The sequence below is a fragment of the Anomalospiza imberbis genome, chromosome 2 (genome assembly GCF_031753505.1).
Source record: "Anomalospiza imberbis isolate Cuckoo-Finch-1a 21T00152 chromosome 2, ASM3175350v1, whole genome shotgun sequence".
In the NCBI taxonomy this organism is placed as follows: Eukaryota; Metazoa; Chordata; class Aves; order Passeriformes; family Viduidae; genus Anomalospiza; species Anomalospiza imberbis.
Genome location: NC_089682.1, coordinates 4,185,204 through 4,213,184, shown reverse-complemented (window position 1 = coordinate 4,213,184; position 27,981 = coordinate 4,185,204). Strand labels below are relative to the sequence as shown.

Here is a 27,981-nt window from a genome sequence, read left to right as displayed (position 1 = left end):
GAGTAATTTACTCTGTAGACAATCGGGGAATATTTTTAGGAAGGCTTTAGTTGCACTCAGGGGTGTTCAGCAATTCTGCAACGCCACTTGAACTCTTAAAAATAAGTGAAGGAAAACAACATCTGTCAAAGAAGGTGAGAGGTAACAGTCTAGAAATCCTTAATTTTGCCACAGAAAAAGTGTAAAATTAGAGTATCCAATGTGGCATTCAGCAAGGACTAGCCAAAGGACTTATTTTCATTTCATTTACTATTTTCTAATCCAGGGCATGATCAAAAACAAGGCAAAAATAGAAGTAGCATCCTGCACCAACTTCATAACCCTGAGCACCACATAGTCCCTCTACTAAAGAAGAACTTATCTTGTGGGGAAACAATGCTTGTGTAATTAAACAAGGTATTATCAAACATGATCACAACAGTCTCACTGGAGACTGCTTGGATGTCTCAGTTACTGAAATTTTGAATGCTTCAATTTGTCATTTAAATTTTATTTTAAAAAAATCCATATAGATTAATCCAGAGATATCTTTTATTTATATATAAATATATATATATATACATACATACATACATACATATATATACATATATATGTGTGTGTGTATATATATACACATATATATACATATATATATATTTAAATTTTTACATATTTTATAAGGCAACCAGTAGATTAGAGGTTTGATTGGAGGTCTTTTCCAACCTAAATGATTGTGATGCAGTAGAGTCTCAGTAGTTATTTCTGAAGATAAGACTTTTGTAATTCAAGTTTCAGAATTCCATGCTAAAGGAAGATGGAACAAACTTTTTTAGACAATTGTTGCATCTGGAAGCTCGGACAAAGCAGCCTGGTTGAACAGCCCCCTATTTTTCTTTCCTAGAATTGAGAGGGCAAAACCTGATGTGCACAGGATGACCTGAAGTTGATGGATGTTATCAATGACCCATTTATTGGAGGGAAAAGAAGGAAAAATAAATAAATTGGGCTGGAGAAACAATCTGCTTCTACCACCTTTATCTTTGCACAAGTGGTTGAAATACTGGGAATCCACTGGGTTTGCCCCAGTGATGCCTTGTGAAGGCTGAGCTAGAGCAGAGCTGGACAGAGCTAAAGAACAAAGCAGGGATTTATGAAAAGGATCTCCTCCATGGATCCACCTTGGGCAGCACCAGAGCCCAGCCAGGGCTGCACCCAAGATGAACCCAAATGGTCCCAAAATGCACGAGCGCTCCCGGGGGCTCTCACTGGGATCAGCTCTGCTCCATTGGCACATTGGAGTTCATTGTCCCATTCCAGCTTTAGCCCATGCAGTCCCATCCTGCTTGTTTTCCTCTCTCCAGCCCATGTTGTTTGTGCTCTTGGCCTGAGATTTGGATCATTTGTCCTTGGTGCCCAGCTGGAGAAGGAATTGTTTTGTCTCCCTGCTCTGTGCAGAGAGCTCAGCATCCCCTAATGTGAAGCTCAGACCCACACTCTAAAGCAGCTCAGAATCTGAAAAATGTAAAAGCTAAAACCTGAGGCATCACCAGTTTGGAGTTGTAGTTGCAGCTGCCTTGACAGTGGCAGCATGTTCCTTTTCAGAACATTCATATCCAGTTATTAGTTTGGCATCCTGCTGATGCTGTTATTACTTCAATTTATCTTACCAGTAAGGAAAGTTTAAAAGTCACATAATTTTCCAGCATTTTCCACTGTGAATTCCCAGTGAAACACTGTGGGACAAAAGTGTAGCACTTCAACAACGGGGGATTTTTCATGCTAAATTCCAAAGAACAGACAGATTTTCCTTCAGTTAAAAGAGAGCAGAAATGCAGGAGCTTCTCAAGATTAAATCTCGGGATGATTTTTTTCCAAGGCCTTAGGTAATATGATAAATTTTTAATTACAGCTACAGAAAAGGGGTTGGTTAGAGCAGTTATTTGCAGAGGAGGAACAGCGTGGATCTACAACACAAGACCATCCTGCCCATCACTCCAGCAGTGTCTTCTCATCAAAAAACAGAATTCATCCATGGGGACATTCATTAAATAAGAAGCTGTCTAGAAGATAACTAGAAATTAGTGACAACTTTGCTGCATTAAGAATAAGGAAATTTCTACCTTTGATTCAACAACACCATAAGCTTTTGTTTTATATTTCATTTGTCAAAACTACTTCTTCAGTTCCTCACAGAATTAAAAAGTTGGGAATGTCTTCCCAGATGACCACTAGGAAATCCATGTCCCTTAGAGTGCTTTTAGCTTGAATGGATTTGAGTGATTTTGCCCATATTATTTGGCTGAAAAAAAGACTAATTTTTGAGAATTCTCAGGAATTTGCAGAGCTTTTTCTTTTTTCCTTTTCTGCCAGAATTTTCATTTTGAAGATATTTTGAGCAGGTTGGCCTGATTTTTAAATGCTGAGCTAACAAAGCCTTCTGAGAAATGCCTTTTGTCAAGGAGACCGCATTCTCATAAAAAGTTTTAGGTCAAAGAAATTAGCTGTTCTCTAAAGAAAAAAAATAACTTACAGTCCAAAGCCTCAACAGAAGTGGTTCTAAAATCCTTTCTACCAACTTACAAGCAACTCTAAAATGTATCATAGAAGAAGCAATAAAACTTAAAATCCCCCTGGGGATGTGACTAATGAGGCTGTTATACAGTGTATAAACTCACACTATACCTTTGTGATTATTCTTTTTATCATGAAATGTAATTTAAAACACTCAAAAAAACAAAACCCAGAATGACCAAATCAGCCCTTAAACCTCCTGTATTTCCTAAGGCCAAATGAAGATAATTTAATAATTTAGGTACAAAGCTTAGATCTAACCACAGCTTTTGTGTTTGTGTGTTTCAAGGATCTGATTAACAAAGAAACATTTGACAACCTGATTTAAAAAAAAAAAATCAAAGAAGCATTTTGATATTGCCCTTGTAACCAGCTGCTTCATTTATCACACTCAGCATCTGTCGTCTACAATATGTCAAACCCTGCTTGGAAACACGACTTTCTTCTTCCTTTTCTGGTGGTTACATTATCAGCAGTGCCATTTTGGCCTCTGCTTTTGGGCACGTGGAAGAGGTAATGGGAGTTTCTATTCCCTTGAAATACAAGTTAAAGGGGGAAAAAAATTATAAACCAAGTCCTTTGAACTCCTTGTAATGTGGGAAGGAAAGTGACCTCCAGCCCTGTGCCACACTCTGTCCAGGAGATGGATGGCTATAATTTACTCCTGCCTCAAATACGTGTATTTATGGTGCCTTCCCTTGGCTGAGGGGTAAAAATGGTCTCCAGAGAAACAGAAACATTTCTTTTTAAGAACATATTGAAAAGAGGGATGCGTGGGGCAGCTGAAAGTCAAGGGAAGGAGATGATGAGGGTTTCTGTGTTTTTTGTTTTGTTTTGGTTTGGTTTGGTTTTTTTGTTTTGTTTTGTTTTGTTTTGTTTTCTCCCAGGTAATAAAATAATTCTCCTTCTTTGCCTTTGTGGAAAATATTTACTGGTTTTTCCCTTTTTTTTACTCACTCACAAACATATGCATGTGCAGGCAGAAAAATACTTTGACCTAAGTTATAGGGGTGATAAATCTCTAGGGCCCCTGTACAGCAAAGTGCTGTCAACATCAGCACTGTAAAATTTAGCTTTAAAACTTCTATTCAGCTGCTCTCTGGCTCACAGCTGGATGAGCCCATTGGCAGCTCTGAATGAGCCAAAATAACTATAATCCAGGTCCAAATTAGGGTCTTCTTCCTCTGGCCTCAGACGTTTGGGCACTGGAGCCAAATTATCAGCCTCTGCTTTTGTCTGGAAGTATTAACCATTCAGTGAAACAGCCCCAAAATACTCAGCACATATGGCCTAGAATTCAGATTTGATAAAACACTGCAAAGACACAACAAAAAGGAATGTAAAAAATCACAACAAATTCCTGAGGAAGGGAATTTCCTAATTTCAGATTTCATAAAAGTGAGAAAAGCTTCCCTTTCTGATTTTATTTTGCTATAAGAGCTGCTTCTAAGTCGTGGGTGATTGTATCTCAAAAAGTATTACATTTAATATCTTTATAAATATTGTGCTTCTCTAAGCCCTCTTTGTTTCCCTTTGCTAGTAATTCCCTCTTTCCATGAGACAGGTATTAAAAAATACTTAATTAAAAAAAAATTATTAATGAATTTATTTAATCATTTTTTAATTATTAATTTAATTGATTATTAACATTTTTTGTCAATTTGTTAATAAGCTTTTCCTAGGCTGTACAGCCTTCAAGATGTTTCTCAAATCTTCTGGAAATTTTCTGCTTTTATTGAAATTTGCTTTCCCTCTAGAAACTCGTGGCATGCTGACCAGTAAAAGTAGAAACTAGTCCATATAGAGGGAAAGATAAAATAGATCAAGAATTAAGGTTTTGGTTGTGCAGAAACAAGCCGACCAAGGTGGTCAGACAATTCCCAAAATATTCCATGATGGTCTGTTTAAAAAGGTGCAGAATTTTTACTGGATAAACCAGATAAAACTAAAATAAATATCTTCAGAGCTCTTTATTAGGATCTTATTCTCCCTCATTGAATCTCCTTTCCTGTCTTTCCTGGGATTGTAGCATTTATTAACATTCTGAATCTCCTTAGTTAAGAGAATGTGGAGTTTGAGATCAAACCTTTAGCACTTGATTTCCCTGACTTTAAGCTGGACTTCTGAAGGTTGGTTGCAGAAGTCTGATCAGCTCACCCTGAGGTCCTTTTATCATCAATAAGAACGTGTTTGTTGTCATTAAGACCAATGGCTATCTGGAAGGCCTTTTTTTTTGGTCCACTCAATGTCCACTACCGAAATAGTCCTTAATTTTTAGCCACTTGAAGACCAGTTGTGTTGAATCACTGATGGGTTTTATGAGCATGCTTGACCCCTGTGCCCAGGGGAATGCTTTTGAATATTCATCCAATGCAAGAACACTTCTTTGTCAGTGTTCATATGCAGAAAATATATATATTTATATTGGTTGTGCTAATAAACTCATATAGAGAGTGGCTGCTAAATATAGAGAGAGTTGTGTCTTGCTGATGTAAATACACTAGAGTCTGCTCCTGCCATCACAGTATCAGATGATATTGGTCTATCTGCAACTATGTAGAAAATAAAATTATAATCCCCTCTGAACAGCTAGAGAAGACTGGTTTTACCAGAGCCCTCTTTCTTATACATCAGCAGATAGCATTTCATGGCTTTTTAGCTCAGAACTGAGCTGTTATAGACCCAGGTCACCGTGCTTAAAAGTATATTTACTTGCATGAGTGAGCAGTGAATGAAAACCATTAATGTCCCGGCATGCCCCGCTCCCCAAAACTCATTTTTGTTGGAGCCAGAGTTTCTTCGTGTGTTTCTGCTTCATTTAAACCTGTCAATACCCCAATTAGTGTTTGCTTCTCTTCCCCAGGGAGGAACATTTACACATGTCACTTCACAGCCTCCAAAATCTAAAAGACTTATGGGAGCTGCTGGGTCATAAAATAAAGCCTGATTAAAGCTTGTGCTTTCCAGTGACTTTCTGCCTTTTTTTTTTTTTTTTTTTTCATTTAAACTTGTAAACTGTTCAGGTGATCTGAATGAAAGGACACAAATAGAGAGTTTAAAGCATAAAAACTTGCTAAAAAAATAAAACTCAAAAAAAAAAAAATCCACTATCCCATGGGATTCCACAGTTTCTAACTGATTTGTATTCAGTAAGTCACCAAAAATTAGAGCGCTGTGCTTTACAATTATGATAGCAGTAACCCTCTCATTTCACATTAAAACTTGATGCCATCTTGATGGCAGACTGAATTCAATTTAAGATCAAAGCATTGGAGAAGTTATCTAAAATTATGTATTGCTAGTTTTAACTATTTAACATTCCTGCTCTTTCCAGCCTGGCTTTTATAACAGGCTGATTAAAGATCATAATTGATTTGGAATGGAAAGTGGCCCAAGGAATTTGTAATTAATGGAGACATGTTTCTGGTGCTAATTTTTAGGCTTCCCAACAATGACAATAATGGTAAAACTAGTATTGTCCATAGATTTCTTCCACGGGAAGATGATATTTTTCTAAGTCTCCATAAATCACAATTACAGAGGTGGTAATATAATGGTTTTTTGATCGCTAATTTTTGTTTTGACAATTAGCCAAGCTTTGATGAGACTGATTTCCCAGTGCCTCGTGTGAGTTCCTACAGTTTGTAACTAATTTCCACAGGCTTTCACTACAGCTGACTGCAGGGGACAAAGCTGTCAGCTTATCATCCCCCATTCCCTTCCCCTTGGTTACTGGGAAGTGCAGTTGGACAAAATGGGAATTGAAGCTGCGTGGCAAAGCAAGAGGAAGTCACATTCATTTCAGAACCATGTCAAAGTCAAAGGAAAGCCCAAGAAATAGCAGCAGCTGCTGGTCTCCTGTGTATCATCTGAAGCCACCAGTATACACTGTAAACACAAATCTAATTCAAGAAAAGACCTCGGGAAGAGGAAAGAATTGCCTTTGTGATTTGAGAGAAAAGCCCTTTTTTATTTTATTAATGCGTCTTTTGGTTAAAATTCATAGTGGTCATGCAAAATAAATCAACTTCTCTTCCTCTAATGTGACCTGAAACCACTTCTGAGTGAATGAGATACGAACCCTAAATGTTCACAGCCTTTGCCCTGACACATTCAATCAGATCAGGAGGCACTGGTAGAGCTGCCAAGGACTCAAGACATCATTGTCATTTTATTCCAGCTCAGCATCAAACAAGGCCTGTTAGAGCTTGGAAACACATGTTGGAATAATATTTATAATCAAAGTAACTTCCTTTCTACCATTTACACCAGGGGAATAGCTGGCTGAAATGGTATTTTAGGATGTACAGGATCCATATTCATTCCCACTCAGTATTTATTTATTTTTAAATATATTTATTTAAATTTTAAATATGTTTATTTAAAGTTCATTTATTTTTAAATAATCAAAAAAGAAATACATTTTATTTATTTTTAGATTATTTTCTCCAAAGATTACCTTGTATGGGTGTCCTACTAAGGCACTACAGACTCCTGAAACTAACGCTGAGTAAATAATTCAGTCTGTCATATGAATTCACCAAATCTTTACTTCTCTCCTCAAATTTCTCAGGTTTACATGTTTGACATTATTTTTTCTAATCTGAAACATCAATGGCTATTAATTTCAAAACACTGGCTTTTTAAATTTGAAATTCATGCCACATTAATACTGCCACAATTCACCCTGAATGGTTTCTATCTATTGTTGCATTGCTTGGACAGCAAATTCTTTACTGATTCCAAGCAATAAAATATTGTATTCTAAACTCACCTTTGTGAAATGATTAAATAATTGAAATAGATTTTTTTACATAGTTATCCTAAAAGAACATGTCTCTGAGGAGGTTTTCACAACAAACAAACATGAGTAGGTCCAAAATGTAAAGATAATTTTCAAAATGAGTGAATATTGATAGAAAGAAGATGCCATTAATTAGATTCCCATTATTTTTATCTATAAGAACTTGTATACATAAAAATGAGATTTTTTTTGTGTGTGTTTACATATTTCTTTGACCCTCTGAGACATGGAATTTGTTTCCTAATCTTGGACATCTCCTGAGGATGAGAATTAAGAGCATGATTTGAGGATCAAGAGTGGGCTTGACTTTTACCAAGGAGCTATGAGTTTAAATTGAAGTGTTTGGGAAACCCTATTGATTTTAAATTCTCTTTTCTTCACCATGTGAATTCCAGAGAGATGTTATTTAAGTAAACCCAAATGTCTCTTATCAGAAAGGTAAAACTGAAGTTATAAATTTTAGCAAAGCTCTTGCTGACTCCTGAAAGTCTACTAAATTTGAAAATAAATAAATATATATATCAAGAAATAGAAGCATGACAGCTAGGCTCCCTTAAATATAAATAATGTATTTGCATGGGCTTTCTCTGCATGAGCAAAAGGGGATGGAGGAAAAGGGAATTTTTGAGGTAGGAAAATCCTATTTTTCATGGACAGAAGAGTGTTCTCACTGTGGCTGACCAGAATGAAAGGACAGCTGAATTTGGCTTAACTGTTAAACTCAAATTTCAGTTCATTTTTCCAATATTTTCTCAATGTTTGCAAGATGAATCTCTCATGGTTACAGATATTTCCCCAAACTGGCCAGCTGCAGCATAATCCAGTTATAGTAAAAATGCGGCGAACCCCAGATGGGGGAAGAAATGATGATGTCTGGCTCCAGATCAGAAGGCTGAAGGATAGAGACTATCCTATTCTACATACTTACTTCTTCCTTACCTGTCTAACTAACTCAAACTCGTGACTCTGCTGAGAGCCCGAGCCACAGCTGGATCCATTGGTCACTGACCCCAAACAACCCTCACCAGAATCCAACCCAGCAATCACTGCAGGTAAACAATCTCCACACCACATTCCACATGGGGAAAACAAAGGAGCAGAGATGAAGATTGTTGTCTCTTCTTCTCTCTGTGCTTCTCCTGAGGGACAGAATTATGTCTCTCTGTCCAGAGAATGTGAATGTTACATCCAGTGATGGAGCCAAAATATGAGAACACTCTGCCAGAGCAGAGGTCTTCAGACCAGGAGAATCCCAGAATGGTTTTGGGTTAGAAAGGACCATAATTCTTAAAAATACTGAGAACTTTAGTCAGTCTTACAATCATTTTTTAATTATATATGGATATTTAGTGTTTAATTACAAACTGAAAGACAGGGAGATTTCTAATTTGCTTTTTTCCAATGTGGCTATTCCCATCTATGAGCTGAAAGAGAGAAAAAAATACCTCCCTCCACCCCAGCTCTCTACATAATTTTTGAAAGTGATGTGTTTGTTTTCTATTAATTCATAAAGATTTATTCTAAAAGGATTCAAAAGTTTCTGATAGCCTTCACAAGCTTTACTCAACTTCCTACAGTCTTGTTTATCTGGATAATGAGATTGGTCTTTATCAAAGTAATTAAATATTTTCATTTTAATTTGGACTCAGTTCATGATGAAACACTCAGCAGCAGCAGAGAAAAAATGAGTCAGATTAAGTAATTTTTACCGAATCGTGGGAAAGTCCCAGATTCAGTTTTCTTCAAGAGTAGGACAAAAAGTTCTTGTTTTGTCTGAGCCACTCTCACAATTCTTAAGGATAACCCTGACTACTGAATTTTGCACTTTGATTTTAATGAACTTGGTAATACTATAAAGCAATCATTATATCAACAAGAAATATAATTGCTAATTAATATCATTGTACAATATAATATTTTGACATGCTTTAGTATTGCAATAATATTTAGTGCTATAATAAATAATGGTTTAATATAATAATAATATAATAATATGAAAATTATAATAAAATATTATAAAATTAAAATATTTTAAAATTATTTCTTGCTGGGTTGCCATGAAGAAAGGGGAAAACAATGGGTTCACCTGTGAAAAGCAGCAAATAAATCAGCTTTCCAAAAGAGAGCCCAACTCTAGGTAGAGAAAACTCCTGGATTAATGCTGCTGGCAGAGATATGAATACTTTGAAAATGGAAATTGCCATGATTTATAAATTGTAGCTTCTACTTTGTCCAGTTTTGACCAATAGATCTCTAACTGTGCCCAGCACCCCACAGCTTCAGACAAAGACATGGAGAACCCCAGAACTGCATTAATTTGTTCTGTCGTGAAACTAGTCCAAAAACTGTGGAACATGGCAATATCCACTCCTTGAACCTGCACAGCAACACGCCCTTCCATCCCAAAATTCTCTTATATAAATGGAGAAATATACATATAATTATATAATACATATTTTAAGAGATATAAGGCACAGCCACACTTCATATATGGCATCTGAATAATCTTGATACATTTCTAAATGCCTTCACTTATTTTTAAGACATCCTAAGAGAATATCTCATGCATATGTAGTGCAGATTTAGCTTGCTTATTTACAGTTTTCTAGATTATTTTGTCAGTAAAAAACCAGCATATTTATCTCAGTTATTTGCATCAGTAATTTGATTAAAGATAGTTGGAGGATGAAGAAATATGTTGCCTAAAATATCCTTGGGAATGTGGCTTTGTTACCAGAAATCTTTTGACATAGAGGAAGATAAAAAGAAGAGCTTATGGTTTAGGATCACTGGAGATAAATTGTGAAGAGTAAAAAATCAGCTTTGGAGGAAGGGGAAATATTTGGCTGTGAGGCATTGCTATGGCAATAAGGAATCCACGTGGAAGATTATGTGAGGAGAAGGGAAGGATAAGCAGGGATAAAGCTGTATCTGAGGAATAAAGTCATCTTTCTTTACATGTTTTTATGCTGCTCTTATTAAGAAAGTTTATTGCGGGGGGGCGGGGAAACGAGCATTGTAAGGTAGCCTCTGGTTTTTAAAAGTAGGATAGGGAGTCATGGGGTTTGGTTTGGCACTGTCACCCAGCACAGGACCTGAAAGTGAGACAGGAGTGTCTGGGACAGGCTCCTGGATGGCTGTGGGATTTCAATGCAAGTCCAGATGTCCCATTTTCTGTGTGCTCCTGCTCGTGAAGAGGGAGGAGAATGGACCTGTCAGGGCAGGGCTCACCTGCACAGGAGCTCCAGTACCTTGTGGGGAGGTAAAAATCCCTCACCTCTCAGCTCCTGTTTGGGCTCAGAACATTTTCACCACCACCAGGGAAACTCCAAGGAGGAGATATTGACGGGAAGGAAGACTGCAGCTGTAGGGAAAACCCTTTAGGTGGCTTGGGGGGTTGGCTGATTTAATTAGGGACAGGAAATGAGGCTGGAGGAGGAAAATATAAAGATATAGGGATTAGGGGACATGTGAGAACCCAAGGAGGTCGAAGTAGGAAGAAAGGACAGGTGAAGGGGTCTGGAGCCTGTTGTGATGAAGGGAGAGAGATGTGCAGAGGAAGGGACATGTGGGAGGCTGGGGACATTGTGGAAGGAAGAAAGGAGGTGGCACAAGTTAATGATGGTAATGGGGACTCTTTATCAGCCTGGCACTCTTTTGAATTGGGTCTCCTATTGAACAAAATGCATAAAAGGATGTATGGGACTATTTCAGGAAGAAATTCAGGGAGAATTTCTTCATAGAAAAGGTTTTCAGACATTGGAAGGGGTTGTCCAGGGAGGTTTGGAGTCCCCATCCCTGGAGGTGTCCAAGGAAGGCCTGGAGGTGGCAGTCAGTGCTCTGGGCTGGTGACACAGTGGGGATTGGGCACACGTTGGCCTCCATGGTCTTGGAGATCATTTCCAATCTAAATGATTCTGTGATCTTGCATAGCTCTGGTTGTTCTGGGTTTGGAGGAACAAGCAGATGGCCACAAAAAAAAACAACTTTCTGAAAGTAACCTCCTTGTGGGTACATGGGCACACACCAGATGAAACTGAGGCTATTTCCATTCTCTGGAATATGGAAGCAGACTCATTCTAATTTTCTATTTTGATTATGCATAATTTCTTCTCTTCAAATGCTCCTCTTGGGACAAAATTGATGAGTACCTGATACCCAAACAGTTAAATAAGATGTACTTCATCACTAGTGCATGTGGAGCCTCTTGCCTCACCCAAGACCTTTCTCAGAGTTCCTCCTGGAATTAGATCCCACTGGTAACTCAAACGCACAGATCCACAGGCCCTGTTAATCTCCAGGTCGGTTTGGTTTGGGTCAGGAAGCCTTTGAACAGAAAGGGCTGCATCCTGACATATTGTCATCTCCAAGCATTACCAGCTCTGGCATGTGAAAAGGTCATGCCATCAAGCATTAACATTACGGGCTGGCAATTAAAGTAATTCATTTAAATAAGGGTTTTTATTCTGCTGTGTGGCAACAAACACAACCTATGCAAGGGGAAAGCCTGGGAAGGCCTCACATCAGATCCTCTGCCAGTGTCATCTGATTAAAAAAGGGACCCAGAGAAGCTCAGATGGAAGGAGTGAGTTGTTCTGATAAGAAGAGGCAACCATTCATGCATAAAAATAAGGGACTGGGGCTACTGCAGGAGGCAGACCTGGAGGGCAAGAGCTTAGGGTGGGGGTTCATTGCCGATGCCTCATGTGCTCTAGAAGAGTGGACAGATTAATTCAGAAAGAACAGTTCTGGGTGCTGTCCAGGGCTTTCCAGCTTCTCCTGGGCCTGAACTGAAAGATATGTGGGCTTTGATTCTTTCTAGAGACAGAAATCCAGGTGCCATTCTTTGCTGGACAAACCATGTGGGGAGGGAAGGACAGCAAAGGACCCCAAAGAGATCATCCTGTTTCAAAGATGCCATGTTTGGGATTTGTAATAAAACATCCCAATGATTTTTTTTCTTCCTATTTGCAGGAAATTTTAATTCCCAAACACAAAAATACTTCAGGTTTATAACTATTCTTGCTAAGAAGAGAGTACTTTTTTCAACATTAAAATTTAAGCCCTTTTTAAAAGAATGGTTAATGAAGTTGACAGGTATGTCCAAACTGTTATGCAAAAACCTTCTGAGTACAATGAAAACTCGAATCTAGGTAGGTTTATTGTCAGTTTAATTATACTTTCAGTTCAGCACAGTTCAGCTATGCACTCAACACATCCATGGTCTGTAAGCTCCTTGGTGCAGAGCCTTTCTTTTAATTTTGTGCAGCTCCTGGTTTAATTGAGCCCTCATTTTGATAGATCATTACTGTCACACACACTGGTAAAACATGCAACAGTCAGCAGGTAGAACAGCAGCTCATCAGAAAGAGACAGACATTTTTATCAGTTCTTTATTGTCCACATATCTGAATGTTTATTAGTTAAAGTCCCTTTATGTGCTGTGAATATTGAATATTGAATTATGTTGAATATTGAATGTTGAATTAAGTTGCCCTGTGAGCAGCAAAACAAATGAAGACAGGCTTCCTTTGGATTCACACCCTCTATTGTCCACTTCCAACTCCTTTCTGCTAAGTTCCCTTTGAGGCCCATCAGTTCTTTTAATATAGGAATGAAAATAAAATACTTTTCACATTTATTTTGACCTGGTTAAATATGGACAAGCTCGGTGAGACACAGATTGAAAAGCCAACCTTGTATCATCAGACCCTTCAGCTCACTGAGGAACAACCTTGTTTTTTTTGTTTTGTCTGTTTCTAGTTCCAGCTATGATAACCTCCTACCCAAACACCACCCTGGCAACTCAAGGCCAAAAGAAGGAGATGAGCTGCACGGCACATGGAGAGAAACCCATCATAGTCCGCTGGGAGAAGGAAGACCGGATCATTAACCCCGAAATGTCCCGTTACCTGGTTTCCACCAAGGAAGTTGGGGATGAAGTGATTTCTACCCTGCAGGTAAGGACACAAATTGGTCCCCAAATCATCCGGATATGTCAAGGTGGGCTTGGTTTGGTTTTTATCCAGGTGCAGGGCCAGCCTGACAACACCAGAGCCCCAGCACTCACTCTGTGCGTGGTGTGGAGAGCTGGCAGACAGAGGAGGGAGAGGAAACTTCTGCCATCCGTCCCTAATGAAAAATTCCCTCTTCCCACACTCCAGAGGCAGCAAGAGAGTGAGCCAGGCTCAAGCCTCCATCCTTTCTGTCTCAGGAGCAGTGCGGCTCATGCCTGTCCTTCCCCAGATCAGTTTGACCAAATTGCTGATAAACTCTGGCAAATATCTGGCCCCAAGTTCTGATGTGTGTCACACTTACCCTCACCAAAATCATTAAACTAGTTTGTGAAGAAATGCTGCCTTTTTAAAGTGCTCCTCTCCCTCCCTTTCACTTGGTGGGGCTTGTGAGACCACTTTATAAAGTCAGGATTCAAAATGGTGTTTTACGTCTGGTTTTTTGAAATCTAAAGGAATCTTTCTTCTTTTTTCTCACTCCAAAATCTTCATTATCCATTTTTAGTCACATATAAAAGGTGTATTTATCAAGCCCAAGGAATCAAGCTCTGTCTGGTGATTGTCTAAATTTTAGTGTAACTCTTATGAAATATTTCTTTCTTTACCAGCCAAAAACTGTATTGGATGATATCCAGTAAAATTCTGGGTTTGCTCTCTGTGAGGGACCTTTTGTCATTGATTTCTATGAGGAAGAAAAAATTCTATGTGTGACTTTATTTCTATTAGTATTTTTGTGATACAAATAATATTTAGTTATAGGATTGATCCCTAGACCTCCCTGCCATCATTATTCTTGTTGATTTTAATAACATAACCCCTGGATACACAACGATATTTCTATTTGGAAGGCTGGAGTCCTGCTTGGAGAGTTTCCTGAAGCAGTTGTGTACAGCAATGGTGTTCTACATCCATGTGTGTTACATACAAAACCTTTCACTTCTGAGAGATAAAACACCCCAAAAAGCAGAAAATGGCAGATAAAGGTTGTCTCTGAAGCTTTGAGCTCAGTGCTTTTGCATGATGATGTAATCTTTAGCTGTATACTCAGCTTTTATTTTTTCTGCAGGACCCCTGCCTCAGTGAGACAGGACTTGGATTTTCGCTGGGGCTGAATTAGGGTTGAGTAATGAACGGCACTGTGTGGTGCAAAGCTGATCTTTGAGACCAAACTTTTCACAGGTGGCCAATAATTGTGTGTTCTTTGTTTTCTGGGCACTCGCCTTGAGCCCTTGGGGTCTGATTTGCAGAAGTACTAAGCCCTCCTGGCTGCAGCTGAACTCAGTGGAAGCTGTTATGAACACATGAAAGGCTATTTATTGCTCAGGACGCTGAGGGAGGGCGAGGAAGGCCCTACATGTCTCAAATTGGGCTCTGGAAATTTTTGTTTCCCTGTCTCCAAGCTCCGCCACACATGCAAGGGAACACAGCTTGACACGTTGCCACATCTCAGATGATAACTCTCCAATTTCCTTGCAGCAATTGGGAAATTAATTCATTTATCTTAACCAGTGGTGACTGAGAGTTGTGCTCACCTCACCTGGGTTTTGCTGAGCAATAAAGAGCACGTGGAGTTTCCATGGCTCAGCTAATATGTGGCGACTTGTCAAGAAGCCACAAACGTTATCATACATCAGCTTCCTTAATTCCCTACATGAAATGGTGGCAATGCTCTTCATGGTGTCAGGGCTGATGAAAATAAATTCACTCAGGTTTCTGCAATGGGTGAATTCAGAGGAAAATGCTGTGAGAAAATGAATGTCTGTTTTCAGGGCACAGTTTGAACAGTAAGCAGTAAATAAATTGTGGAGTAGCACACTGAACAATGAGAAGGAAATGGTATTTCAAATATCTGCTCGTTTAAAAAAAATCTTTCTTGTACCTTGAATGAAGCAGTGGTCCTGTAGAAAAATATCATTATGATCATGTTTTTAAATATTATATATAATTTTCCTTGCTGTTAAACAACAAATTGAAAAGAAAGACCACACTAAACTTTATTATGAGGCACCATGCTAAACGCTACAGGGCTCACCACCAGTGTTTGAACCTTTTTTTCCTCCATGCAGACTTCAACCACTTGAGTTATTTTCAGAAATAGCCGGAAAAATTTGGAGGCAGCAGGAGGCACCATTTTGTATGGCAAATTTCAGCCAACACTTAAATACTTGGCAAACTTGTGAGGAACTGGAAACAAGGCTCCTAAGGAGAAGCTGCAGGAATAGGTGGAGCTCCAGCTCCTGACTACACATGTCGAGCTGGTAGCCTGTGTGCTCAGCCCAGGTGCTGCTGGCTTTGATAATCTCAGTATTTTGGAAGCTCTCCTATGCAATTGTATGTGTGTAACCTGCAATATCTATTTATTGCTGTCAAGGAGAACAGTCTGCGTGATTTTTCTTGCGCCATACAGACAAGCTGTTGGTTTATTTTCTCTGCGTGCTGTTCAATCCATCACCTCTTTTCCAACCTCCTATAGATTCTGCCAACTGTGCGTGAAGATTCTGGCTTCTTCTCCTGCCACGCCATCAATTCTTATGGGGAGGATCGTGGAATAATTCAGCTCACTGTGCAAGGTAGGGAGAGGACAACACAAGGGAAAAAGCCCACAGCTATTGTAGGAAGTGTAGAAATCTGCTGAGGGGAGGGAGGTTCTGATTCCTAATTAAATGTGTTCCTCATTGTCAAAGAAATGAGGAGCTGTGTTAAGGTTCTCAGTCTTTCATTTTCCAGCATCACAAGATTATATAAAAATAAAAGATAAGCTTAAGTCCTTCTAGATCTGTACAAATTAATTAGAATTTTTTTCTTAAATGCAGTAGTTGACAATTGCCAAAGATACTTAAAACTACTAAGGAATGTGGATATGGAGGATTGAGGAAGAACAGGTTGCTCTTCCTCAAATGCGCTTCAAACCCAGGTCTGAAACAAAGCAAAAGTGATCTCACTTCATCTCTAGAGAAATGTTAAACCTACTGTGGAACTTAAAGCAAAATATTTCAAGTTTAATCAATCAAAATAAATTGTGAGCAATTTGAACAATCCAAATTCTAGGAATTTATGTTGCCTGGGGCTGGGGTTCCCCTCCCACAGGGCACAAACAGCAAATCCTGGAGAGGTGATAATATTTGAGATGCAGGGCACAGGCAGGACTCAGCCACTGGCCACTGCTCCATGTGGTTGCTCCTGTGCCTCTCTGAGCCTGCACACAACAAATGCCTACAACTTGCAGGTTTCTCTCTCCTTGCCCTTGATTCCAAGTAGCAGCAGATTCCAGAGGATGCCTAAGGCAGCCCTGTTGAAAAATTCAGGTGGAGGCTGGGGACAGGTTCCCAGTTCCACCACTGCTCATCTAAGCTGCCATGACAATTTAAAGGGACATTAGAATGGGCCTAGGTGCTGGTTATTTACAGCATTAACTTTAGAGGCAGAAAGAGCTTTTAGAGTGATTTCATCAAATTATTCTGTTATTAAAGTAATCTTTTAAACACACTCAAAGAGAAAGAAATTTTACTCTCTCTCCCCACCAAATTTAGCACATTTGAGTTTAGTACTCATATTTCTACAATCACTTTTTGAGTAAAATCACTGATAGTAGTATCAGGGAAATGTGCTGCTTGAGGTAAACATCTTTCCTGGGAAGAAAGTCCAAGCTGGAGTGATTGTAAGGAAATGCAACCAAGAAAGTTTAAGAGGAGCCAGTATTCACAATTACACCAGTGACACAGAGTTGAAAAGTGCTGATACTTCCAGCAGGGGATTAACAGGATCAGGGTCCCCATGAGTGCCCAGAGAAATGCCAGGAAGACTGAGCCAGTGCCATGCTGGTTGCTGTGCCCCTGTTAGGAGGATGGGGTGTGTTCTGAGCAGAGCTCTGTGTGTGTGTTTGCCCAGAACCCCCTGACCCCCCTGAGATAGAGATCCGGGAGGTGAGAGCTCGGAGCATCGCCCTCAGGTGGACCATGGGCTTCGATGGCAACAGCCCCATCACCGGCTACGACATCGAGTGCAAGAACAAGTCAGGTAAGGAACAATCTCAGCAGTCCCCATGGCTGCTCATTCCCCACCAAGTTTGTGCTGTAAAACGTGATTCATAAATTGAAACTGCCTGATGGAATTTTTTATCGTGGTTTGTTTAATCTTCCACAGGAAGATTTATTTTCATTTGTTGTCCTTTTTGTTTGTTTGTTTTGTGGTAAAGACACTAAATTTAGCAGTTGCTGCTTTTCCCTTTTACCGCTTCATGCTATAGTTACTGAGGCAAAAATTTTGTGATGTTTTCATTAGTAGAAGAAATATTTTCAAGAGTGTTGAATCATCAGTCATCATTTTAGCCCTGTCTTTGTAAATGAAATCAATAATGTACAGGAGAGAATGATAATGTACCTGAAAGATGAGGAGTGGAAGTTCTCCACTGAGGCTGAAGTCAGGAATTGAAGGTTTGGAGATGTGGATTGGGCAAGGATGCCTCCAAGGGATATGCTCACCTAAAAGTTTCCATGCTCTGTTTTCTTTTTTATTGTTTTCCTTTCTTTCCAACTACCCACCCGCTTCAGAAAAGCTTTTGAAAGTCATTGTTGCCTGATTGACTTCTTTCTCACACTAAAACATCTCTTGTATTTCTCAAATACAAGAATATTTAAGAATGATGTAACTCAGCACAACCTATTTAGGATGACTGAGGTGCTTCCATTCTATTGAAGCAGTGACAAGAAAGGATTTCAGAGCTCTAAAACATCTTTGTTAGATTTAGTTTGATGTTTTCAAGTGATAATGAAGAATGCAGGCAAAGATTAAGTGGGGGTCACCATGAACTTGCATTGAAAAATTATTTCTCTCTAATATGGAATGATGAACCCAGAGCAATACAGCAAAAGAAGCATCATCTGGTTGGATGGAAATATCTGGACAGAATATATTGATAAAGATTAAAAAATTAAAGAAAGGAAAAGAGGTTGGCATCAGAACTGGTGTCCAAAATATTTCTTTGTCTGTATCTGAAGACAAATCCTGGAGGTCATGCCCTAACAAGAACAGATTATCTTCTTCTTCTTCTTCTTACTGCAAACAACAGAAACATCATTTTTTAGAGTCTGAGGATGAATATTTGGAGAAACCAGGATCAGGCCTTTGGATTCTTGCATGCAAATTTTGTCATTAATTAAATCACCGAGAAGATGAAACCAAAGACGATTAATGAAGAACTTACATGGGGTAGTTGGGAGAATTTAGAACAAAGAGGAAGAATGAGGAAAACTCCTCAGTTTCCAGGTAATAAAGGTGTGGAACAAAATTTAGATTATATATTCAAAGAACACCCTACCAAGTCCAAAGTGAAGCTGTAAACTGTACAACTGTGTTTTGTGAGCATTTTCCACCTCTGCTGCCTTTCCTGAGGACTCAGGAATGAATTTAGATTAGATGCACCATTGAGGCTTCTCAAGCAGGAAAACTTTTCTGTTTCAGAGAAGGTGCAGGTGACCACAAAGAATGCATGGACTGTATTTAGGAGCCCTCACATATCCCACCATAAATTCATAGAAACTATGTTGGAAAAGACCTTTAAGATCATTGAGTCCAAAGTTAGCTCAGCACTGCTGATGTCTACCCGATCAGACACAAAAGACATACTAATTACCCCAACAGAATTAGTTACTGCATGGAAGGAGTGTGGAGTTGCCTGTCCTGTAGGGTCTAGTTGCCATTCCAGAGCACTATGACTACCAGGAACTTGGTATTTCAGGATGTTTTTGTACTTAGAGACATCACCTGTCTGTACAGACGCGTACCTGTGGCACTCAGACCTGGCCCTTTGTGGAGACCAGTCCTGTGCAGCCTCCAGACCTTTCCATGGGAGGTGCGCTAAGAGCTCTGGAGACAGGAATGGGTTGTGGGTCCTCATTTGTGCCTCTCTCCCACTGCTTTTAAAATCTTTATGTCATTAAGGCAGTCTTAGGGACAAACTTAGAACAATTCTGTTTAATTGCGCTTTCTTGTGCTCTGATGTGAGCGGGGCATGCCCCGGGTCCCCGATAATTCCGCAGAGTTGGGGATTCCCAAAATTTTTCCCGGGATCCGCGGCGATTTCCCGGGATCTGCGGGGGTTCCGGCCGGGCGCGGGGCCGGTGCGGTACCAGCGATGGCCACAGGGTGGCAGCGCGGGAACACCTGAAACCTGGAGGTCGTGCGGAAGGGGATGAGAAACACGAGTCTTTCCCGTGCTCTCCTCATTCCAGCTGGGGCAAAGCCAGCGGGAATTGAGTTCACTGGGGCGCCCGGCCCAGCCTCGGCGGGCGGGGAGCCCTCGGCAGCGCCCTGGGAGCGAGCCCCGGCCCGGCCTCGGTGCCCGTGGCGCCGCAGAGGCGAGCGGAGCCCCGCAGGAGCGGCTGCCTCGGGCACTGCCCCGGGCCGGGGGCAGCGGCCGGGCCCTGGCCCTGCGGCAGCGCATGGGGCTCTGGCGGTGCCGCTCCTCCAGCTCGGCCCGGTGCCCGCGCATGGCCCCGGCCTTGCGTGCCGCCCCTGCCCCGCTCGGCTTCCCGTGCCCTGCGAAGGCGCCCAGGCCGCGCTCGGTGCCCCTGGCTGTCGCTGCCACCGGCAGGGACGAGCCCCGGTGCCCAGGCAGAGCCCTGAGGGACATCCCTGCTCCCCGGGCTCCCGCGGCTCCTGGAGCCGCTGCCCGCAGGTCCCGGCACGTCCGTGCGGCCAATTCCTCGTGCCCTGGGCAGCGCAGCCGGCAAAGCCAGGGCTCTGCAGCGCGGGGCTGGGGCTGTCGTGGGCAGCGGGGCCAAAGCCTCTCAGGGCTCGGGGCACAGCAGGGCCACAAGGCCACCAGGCCGGGGGCTGCTCCGAGCCAGTTCCTGCCTGCCCCACTGCTGTTGGGGTGCCGGGGGTGGCCCTTTGTGACACAAAAAGCACATGGTGTCACGGCCCTTTGTGATGTGGGACGTGGCGGTGGCCAGAGAGCCTTGTGACATCAGGGAGCCTCGCCCTGGCTGAGGGTGTCCAAGGGGCGCAGAGCCGTGGGGTGGCCAGTCCCAGGAGAGCCGCTCTCTGAGAAGGAAGCAGCTCCCTGGCTCTGTCTGCGCCAGACGCCAATAGCGACAGCGGCCGACGGCAGCAGACAACAACTGCGACGAGGACAAAGCCAACACCAACTCCTGGTCCCACAGCCCCTTGCCCAGCTGGCTGGAAGCCCCCAGCGGGCAGTGGTCAGCGGCGGTGGGCAGCTCAGTCCTGCCACTGTCACAGGCTGAGGAGGAGGAGAGGCTCTTCACTGACATGGACCGCGAGCTTTCCCGGTGTGACGATACGCAGGAGACATCCCAGAGCGAAGTACCAGGAGTCCAAGAAATGTCCCAGTGGACACCCAGGAGCAGCCAAGAGCTGTACCAAGGCCAGGTACATGTGAGAGTTTGGGAAGTTTCCCTGTACAGAGGTGGGGCACACCAAGAGCTCTATGAACGGGAACAAACTGTCAGAGCCCAGGAGCTGTCCCAGTGGGAAGAGGACAGTGAGATGTACCAAGAGGTGTGCGAGTGGGAAGAACGTGTGACAGCCCAAGAGATTTCCCAATGGGAAATAGATGGGAGTGGGCAGCAGGGGATGGGATGGGGAGAAGACGAGAGATGCCACGAGCTGTCCCTGCAGAGAGATGGCAGTGTCCCAGAGGATTCCCAATGGGACGATGCCCAAGAGCTTCCCCAGAGGGAAGGTGAGAGGTACCAAGACCTCTCACCATGGGAACAAGATGTGCACTCCCACATGTCCCAATGGGAAGACAGGAGATAACTGGAATTGTCCCAAGTGAGGGACAGCAGTGGCAAGGAGCTGTCCCAAGGACCAGACGCTGCAGCCCAAGAGCTGCCCTGGTGGGGCGATGTGGGTGAGCGAAAGCTGTCCCAAGGGAGGAACATGTGAGCAGGCAGGAGCCCTCCCAATGGGGACATCACATCAGCTCTGGGATCTGGGACAGACCCTTGAGCCCAGTGAGGGACGAGGAGCCTCAGCCTTGTCCCCCAGAGGGGCCCAGCTCTGCCAGCCCCGTGGGCACAGAGGTGGCAGCAGAGGCCATGCCTGCCCTAACCAGCGCCCCTCCTTCCCTGCAGAGTCCCACGGAGGCCGAGCCGGCAGCTGCTGCCCCGGCTGGAGCTGCCGAGGAGGAGGAGCCCCCTGAGCCTTTGGCTCCTGAGATAGAAAAGGCAGCAGAGCCTCCTGCTCCCAGGGAGGAGCTGTCATCAGCAGGGACACAGAGCCCAGTCCCTGCCCCTCCCAGCCCCCCAGGCTGCAGCCAGGCTCTTCTGGATCTAGCATGGAGCATCAGCTGTGAGATCCTGAACCAGGCACTGCTGCACATCCAGGGATGTGGCCATCTGCCGGAGGAACAGAGGCACCTGGGAGAAAGTGAGGATGCAGCAGTGTTAGCAACAGGCACAGCAGAGAGGGAAGAGAGCCCGGTGCCTGCCCTGCACAGCCCCCCCGGCCCCTCATCTGCCCAGCTGGGAGCCACGGCCCCCAGGGAGGAGCCAGAGTGGGCAGTGGCAGAGGTGATACAGGCAGTGCTGGCACAGCAAGACAGCCAGGAGGCCTTGGCTTGGGAGGATGACTGGGAATACTACAGTGAGGAAGAGGAGGAGGAAGAGGAAGAGGAGGAGGAAGAGGAAGAGGAAGAGGAAGTAGAGTCAGAGCTGTCCCAATGGACAGACTCTGTTGTCCAAGAGCTGTCCCAGGTTGAGGATGATGTGAGCTCCAGTTCTGGGGAGAAGCCTGTGGGCCCAGTGAAGGAGGAGGACACCCAGCCTTGTCCCCCAGAGGGGCCCAGCTCTGCCAGCCCCGTGGGCTCAGAGGTGGCAGCAGAGGCAGCCCCTGCCCTGCCCAGCGCCTCTCCTGCCCCAGGCAGTCCCACGGAGGCCGAGCCGGCAGCTGCTGCCCTGTGCAGAGCTGCTGAGGAGGCAGCAGCGGGGTCAGTGCTGGCACTGCAGGAGAGGATGCACGACTCCAAAGAGGAAATGAACTTCTGTCAATTCTTGGATGACGTGGAGCCTTTCCTGGCTGGAGACCCAGAGCTGTCCCAGGAACCATCTGACTGTGAACAGCGCATGGGAGAAGATCTGCCTCACGGGGAAGTTGAGGAAGTAATGAGCTACCACCAACTCTCTGACCAGGAAGAATATTTAGAGCAAGACCTGTCCCAGGGAGAAGACAGCAGCTCCCAAGATCCCTCGGAATGGGACGAATACATCAAGCAAATGCTGCCTGGAGGAGCTGTCTTCATCTGTGCAGAACTTCCAGACAGGGAAGACTACGTTGGCCAAAACGTGTCCAGAGGGAATGGCAGCAGACCCTCAGGACACTCCAGTGGGGAAAATGATAGTGACACGGGGCTCCTGCAGGAGAACTGGCCGGAGCAGGGCACCTCAACCAAATCCTTGTGCCCAGAAGACAGTGAGGGGGACAGTGATGTGAGCCTCCTGGAGCTGCCCCCAGAACTGGACAAAGTCCAGGAATGGGAAGTTTTTGCGGCAGACGGGCTCCCAGTGCCCGTCCCTCGGGAGGCCTGGCAGCCAGCTGCCCCCAGGAAACGTCCCTCCCGCTTCAGGCGGGCGCTGCGGGCGCTGCGGGGGCTGTTCCAGTGTCCTTGCCTCAGGCCACGGACGGAGGAGTAAAACAGATGAGGAAGAAGATGAAGGCAAAGAAGAGGAAGAAGAGGAAGAAGAGGAAGAAGACCGCTCCTGCCGGTGCCGCCCCTCTGGTGTCGGAGCAGCAGCTGTTCGGTTCAGCTCGAGGGGCTGAAGGATTGCTGCTGCAGCTCCTCCAAGCCAGGGAAGGGAAAAGCTTTTGGTTGGGCCAACAAAGCCAAGCAAGCCAAGCAAAACCAAACCAGGCAGAGCCACGAACACCTGGGCAGTGAGGCTTGGAAAAAGGGAGGCTTTAGCCCTTCCAACGAAGCCAAAGCTCCTCCCTTCCCTGCTCCACACACACTCGGCCCCGGGCCCTGAAGGTGCAGCGACCATTTCTTGGGCACAAACAGAGGCTCCTGGAACAGACTCTCAGCACAAACCACTCCAAGACAACAGCAAAGAAGACAAAGACAAAGTAGATGAAGACAAAGACACAGAAGAAAATGAAGAAGACAAAGACGATGTAGCAGATGAAGAAGACATAGACAGTGAAGAAGATGGAGATGAAGAAGATGAATAAGACGAGAAAGAGGAAGAAGACAAAGATGAAGACTAAGAAGACAAGACGGAGAAGGCTTATTTAAGAATATATAGAAGAAGACTAGTAATAAGAAGTTAGAAATAGAAGAAGAAGAGTACAAGGAATAGGACTAAGAATTTAAAAATAGGTTGAAGAAGAAGAAAAAGAAGAATAGGAATAGGAGTAGGAATAGGAATAAGAATATGACAATACATAGAAGTAGCACAGACAAAGAGTAGTAGTAGTAAGACAGAGTAGTAAGAAGAAGAACCATAAGAAGAATAGGAATAGAAAAATGAAGAGAAAATTTATGGAATAAATAAAACTAGCAAGTAATTTCTTTTGATTACTTATTGTATATTTCTATTACAGTCTATGGTATAGAAACAATCCTATACCATATGTTGTAATTACAATACATTTTAATGTCCCCACACTGTTCCCGTTATTGAAAAATCTGTGTGTTTTCTAAAAAAGTTTGTAAGGCACAAGAGCAGAGTGCCCAGATTCCATGTGCTGTCTCTCAGAGGTGCCGGGGTATTTTCACAGCCCATGCCACGGAGTGCCCTGTGAGCAGTGAGTGCTCAGCCCCAGCGGCAGCGGGAGAGTTCCCGGCCGGGCCGGCAGGGCAGGGTGGTCGCTGCTCTCTGCAGGCAGACTGAAGGTGCAGGTTGAGCCCGGCCGGGAGAGAGCTGTGCTGGGAAGCCCTTTGCAGCAGGGCTGTGCAGCCGCCACAGCAAAGCCACCAGAGCCCCGCTCTGGGCATCACATCAGCTCTGGGATCTGGGACAGACCCTTGAGCCCAGTGAGGGACGAGGAGCCTCAGCCTTGTCCCCCAGAAGGACCCAGCTCTGCCAGCCCCGTGGGCACAGAGGTGGCAGCAGAGGCAGTACCTGCCCTGAGCAGCGCCTCTCCTTCCCTGCAGAGTCCCACGGAGGCCGAGCCGGCAGCTGCTGCCCCGGCGGGAGCTGCTGAGGAGGAGGAGCCCCTGGGCCTTTGGCTCCTGTGATAGAAAAGGCAGCAGAGCCTCCTGCTCCCAGGGAGGAGCTGCCGAGGAGGAGGAGCCCCCCGAGCTTTTGGCTCCTGAGGCAGAAAAGGCAGCAGAGCCTCCTGCTCCCAGGGGGGAGCTGCCATCAGCAGGGACACAGAGCCCAGCCAGTGTCACCCTCAACACCCTGGCCAGCAGCCAGACTTCCCTGGACTGGGACCACAACATCTCCAGGGTGATCAGGAGCCAGGCACTGCTGGAGAGCCAGGACCTGAGGCAGCAGCTGGAAGAAGCAAATTCCCTCCAGCAGTGGGAGGCTGTAGAAGTAGAAGCAGTTCCACCTGAAAGGGAAGGGAGCTCCGTGCCTGCCCTGCACAGCCCCGCCAGCCCCAGGACTGCCCGGCTGGGAGCCCAGACCCCCAGGGAGGAGCAGCAGGAGGAAAGAGCAGCAGCATCAGTGCGAGCAGGGCAAGAGAGCAAGGAGGGGACCTTGGCTGGAGATGACAATGAGGGGAAGGCAACATGGAGCCAGAGCTTTCCCAGTGGGAGGGTGAAGAAGTCACAAGTTACCACCAACTCTCCAAATGGGAAGAATACTTGGAGAAAGACCTGTCCCAGGGAGAAGTCAGCCGCTCCCAAGACCCCTCCAACTGGGAAGAATGCATCGAGCAAGTGCTGTCCGGAGGAAATGTCAGCAGATGTGCAGACAGGGAGGAATGCATTGGCCAAGACCAATTGGACAGCTTTAAGCAGGGAAAACCTTAGGGACAAACCAACTTGGGGAAAACGTGGGGTGATAACAGAATGAACCATTTAACAATAATTTAATGAAATAAACAAACTGCAAGAGGTTCCTGCCTGCTCCACTGCTGTTGGGGTGCTGAGGGTGGCCCTTTGTGACACAAAAGGCACATGGTGTCACAGCCCTTTGTGATGTGGGACGTGGCGGTGGCCAGAGAGCCTTGTGACATCAGGGAGCCCCGCCCTGGCTGAGGGTGTCCAAGGGGCGCAGAGCCCTGGGGTGCCCAGTCCCAGGAGAGCCGCTCTCTGAGAAGGAAGCCGCTCCCTGGCTCTGTCTGCGCCAGACGCCAATAGCGATAGCGGCCGACAGCGACAGACAACAGCTGTGACGAGGACAAAGCCAACACCAACTCCTGGTCCCACAGCCCCCTGCCCAGCTGGCTGGAAGCCCCCAGCGGGCAGTGGTCAGCGGCGGTGGGCAGCTCAGTCCTGCCACTGTCACAGGCTGAGGAGGAGGAGAGGCTCTTCACTGACATGGACCGCGAGCTTTCCCGGTGTGACGATACGCAGGAGACATCCCAGAGCGAAGTACCAGGAGTCCAAGAAATGTCCCAGTGGACACCCAGGAGCAGCCAAGAGCTGTACCAAGGCCAGGTACATGTGAGAGTTTGGGAAGTTTCCCTGTACAGAGGTGGGGCACACCAAGAGCTCTATGAACGGGAACAAACTGTCAGAGCCCAGGAGCTGTCCCAGTGGGAAGAGGACAGTGAGATGTACCAAGAGGTGTGCGAGTGGGAAGAACGTGTGACAGCCCAAGAGATATCCCAATGGGAAATAGATGGGAGTGGGCAGCAGGGGATGGGATGGGGAGAAGACGAGAGATGCCACGAGCTGTCCCTGCAGAGAGATGGCAGTGTCCCAGAGGATTCCCAATGGGACGATGCCCAAGAGCTTCCCCAGAGGGAAGGTGAGAGGTACCAAGACCTCTCACCATGGGAACAAGATGTGCACTCCCACATGTCCCAATGGGAAGACAGGAGATAACTGGAATTGTCCCAAGTGAGGGACAGCAGTGGCAAGGAGCTGTCCCAAGGACCAGACGCTGCAGCCCAAGAGCTGCCCTGGTGGGGCGATGTGGGTGAGCGAAAGCTGTCCCAAGGGAGGAACATGTGAGCAGGCAGGAGCCCTCCCAATGGGGACATCACATCAGCTCTGGGATCTGGGACAGACCCTTGAGCCCAGTGAGGGACGAGGAGCCTCAGCCTTGTCCCCCAGAGGGGCCCAGCTCTGCCAGCCCCGTGGGCACAGAGGTGGCAGCAGAGGCCATGCCTGCCCTAACCAGCGCCCCTCCTTCCCTGCAGAGTCCCACGGAGGCCGAGCCGGCAGCTGCTGCCCCGGCTGGAGCTGCCGAGGAGGAGGAGCCCCCTGAGCCTTTGGCTCCTGAGATAGAAAAGGCAGCAGAGCCTCCTGCTCCCAGGGAGGAGCTGTCATCAGCAGGGACACAGAGCCCAGTCCCTGCCCCTCCCAGCCCCCCAGGCTGCAGCCAGGCTCTTCTGGATCTAGCATGGAGCATCAGCTGTGAGATCCTGAACCAGGCACTGCTGCACATCCAGGGATGTGGCCATCTGCCGGAGGAACAGAGGCACCTGGGAGAAAGTGAGGATGTAGCAGTGTTAGCAACAGGCACAGCAGAGAGGGAAGAGAGCCCGGTGCCTGCCCTGCACAGCCCCCCCGGCCCCTCATCTGCCCAGCTGGGAGCCACGGCCCCCAGGGAGGAGCCAGAGTGGGCAGTGGCAGAGGTGATACAGGCAGTGCTGGCACAGCAAGACAGCCAGGAGGCCTTGGCTTGGGAGGATGACTGGGAATACTACAGTGAGGAAGAGGAGGAGGAAGAGGAAGAGGAGGAGGAAGAGGAGGAGGAAGAGGAAGTAGAGTCAGAGCTGTCCCAATGGACAGACTCTGTTGTCCAAGAGCTGTCCCAGGTTGAGGATGATGTGAGCTCCAGTTCTGGGGAGAAGCCTGTGGGCCCAGTGAAGGAGGAGGACACCCAGCCTTGTCCCCCAGAGGGGCCCAGCTCTGCCAGCCCCGTGGGCTCAGAGGTGGCAGCAGAGGCAGCCCCTGCCCTGCCCAGCGCCTCTCCTGCCCCAGGCAGTCCCACGGAGGCCGAGACAGCAGCTGCTGCCCCGTCCAGAGCTGCTGAGGAGGCAGCAGCGGGGTCAGTGCTGGCACTGCAGGAGAGGATGCACGACTCCAAAGAGGAAATGAACTTCTGTCAATTCTTGGATGACGTGGAGCCTTTCCTGGCTGGAGACCCAGAGCTGTCCCAGGAACCATCTGACTGTGAACAGCGCATGGGAGAAGATCTGCCTCACAGGGAAGTTGAGGAAGTAATGAGCTACCACCAACTCTCTGACCAGGAAGAATATTTAGAGCAAGACCTGTCCCAGGGAGAAGACAGCAGCTCCCAAGATCCCTCGGAATGGGACGAATACATCAAGCAAATGCTGCCTGGAGGAGCTGTCTTCATCTGTGCAGAACTTCCAGACAGGGAAGACTACGTTGGCCAAAACGTGTCCAGAGGGAATGGCAGCAGACCCTCAGGACACTCCAGTGGGGAAAATGATAGTGACACGGGGCTCCTGCAGGAGAACTGGCCGGAGCAGGGCACCTCAACCAAATCCTTGTGCCCA

At 45.6% G+C, this 27,981-nt stretch overlaps 1 protein-coding gene across 6 annotated transcripts in view; it reads left to right on the top strand.

Moving 5' to 3' along the window:
- Positions 1-27,981, top strand: part of DSCAM (DS cell adhesion molecule) — a 443,286-nt gene that overhangs the window by 313,960 nt on the left and 101,345 nt on the right. For 3 of the 6 annotated variants that reach the window (XM_068179584.1, XM_068179590.1, XM_068179585.1), the window contains exons 12-14: positions 13,121-13,317; positions 15,845-15,941; positions 17,260-17,388. In XM_068179584.1, the coding sequence (XP_068035685.1) occupies positions 13,121-13,317; positions 15,845-15,941; positions 17,260-17,388 (423 nt within the window). Of the gene's footprint in view, positions 1-883; positions 990-13,120; positions 13,318-15,844; positions 15,942-17,259; positions 17,389-27,981 lie in introns of those variants that run through there. The other 3 variants (XM_068179588.1, XM_068179586.1, XM_068179589.1) reach the window with 3 other exon arrangements.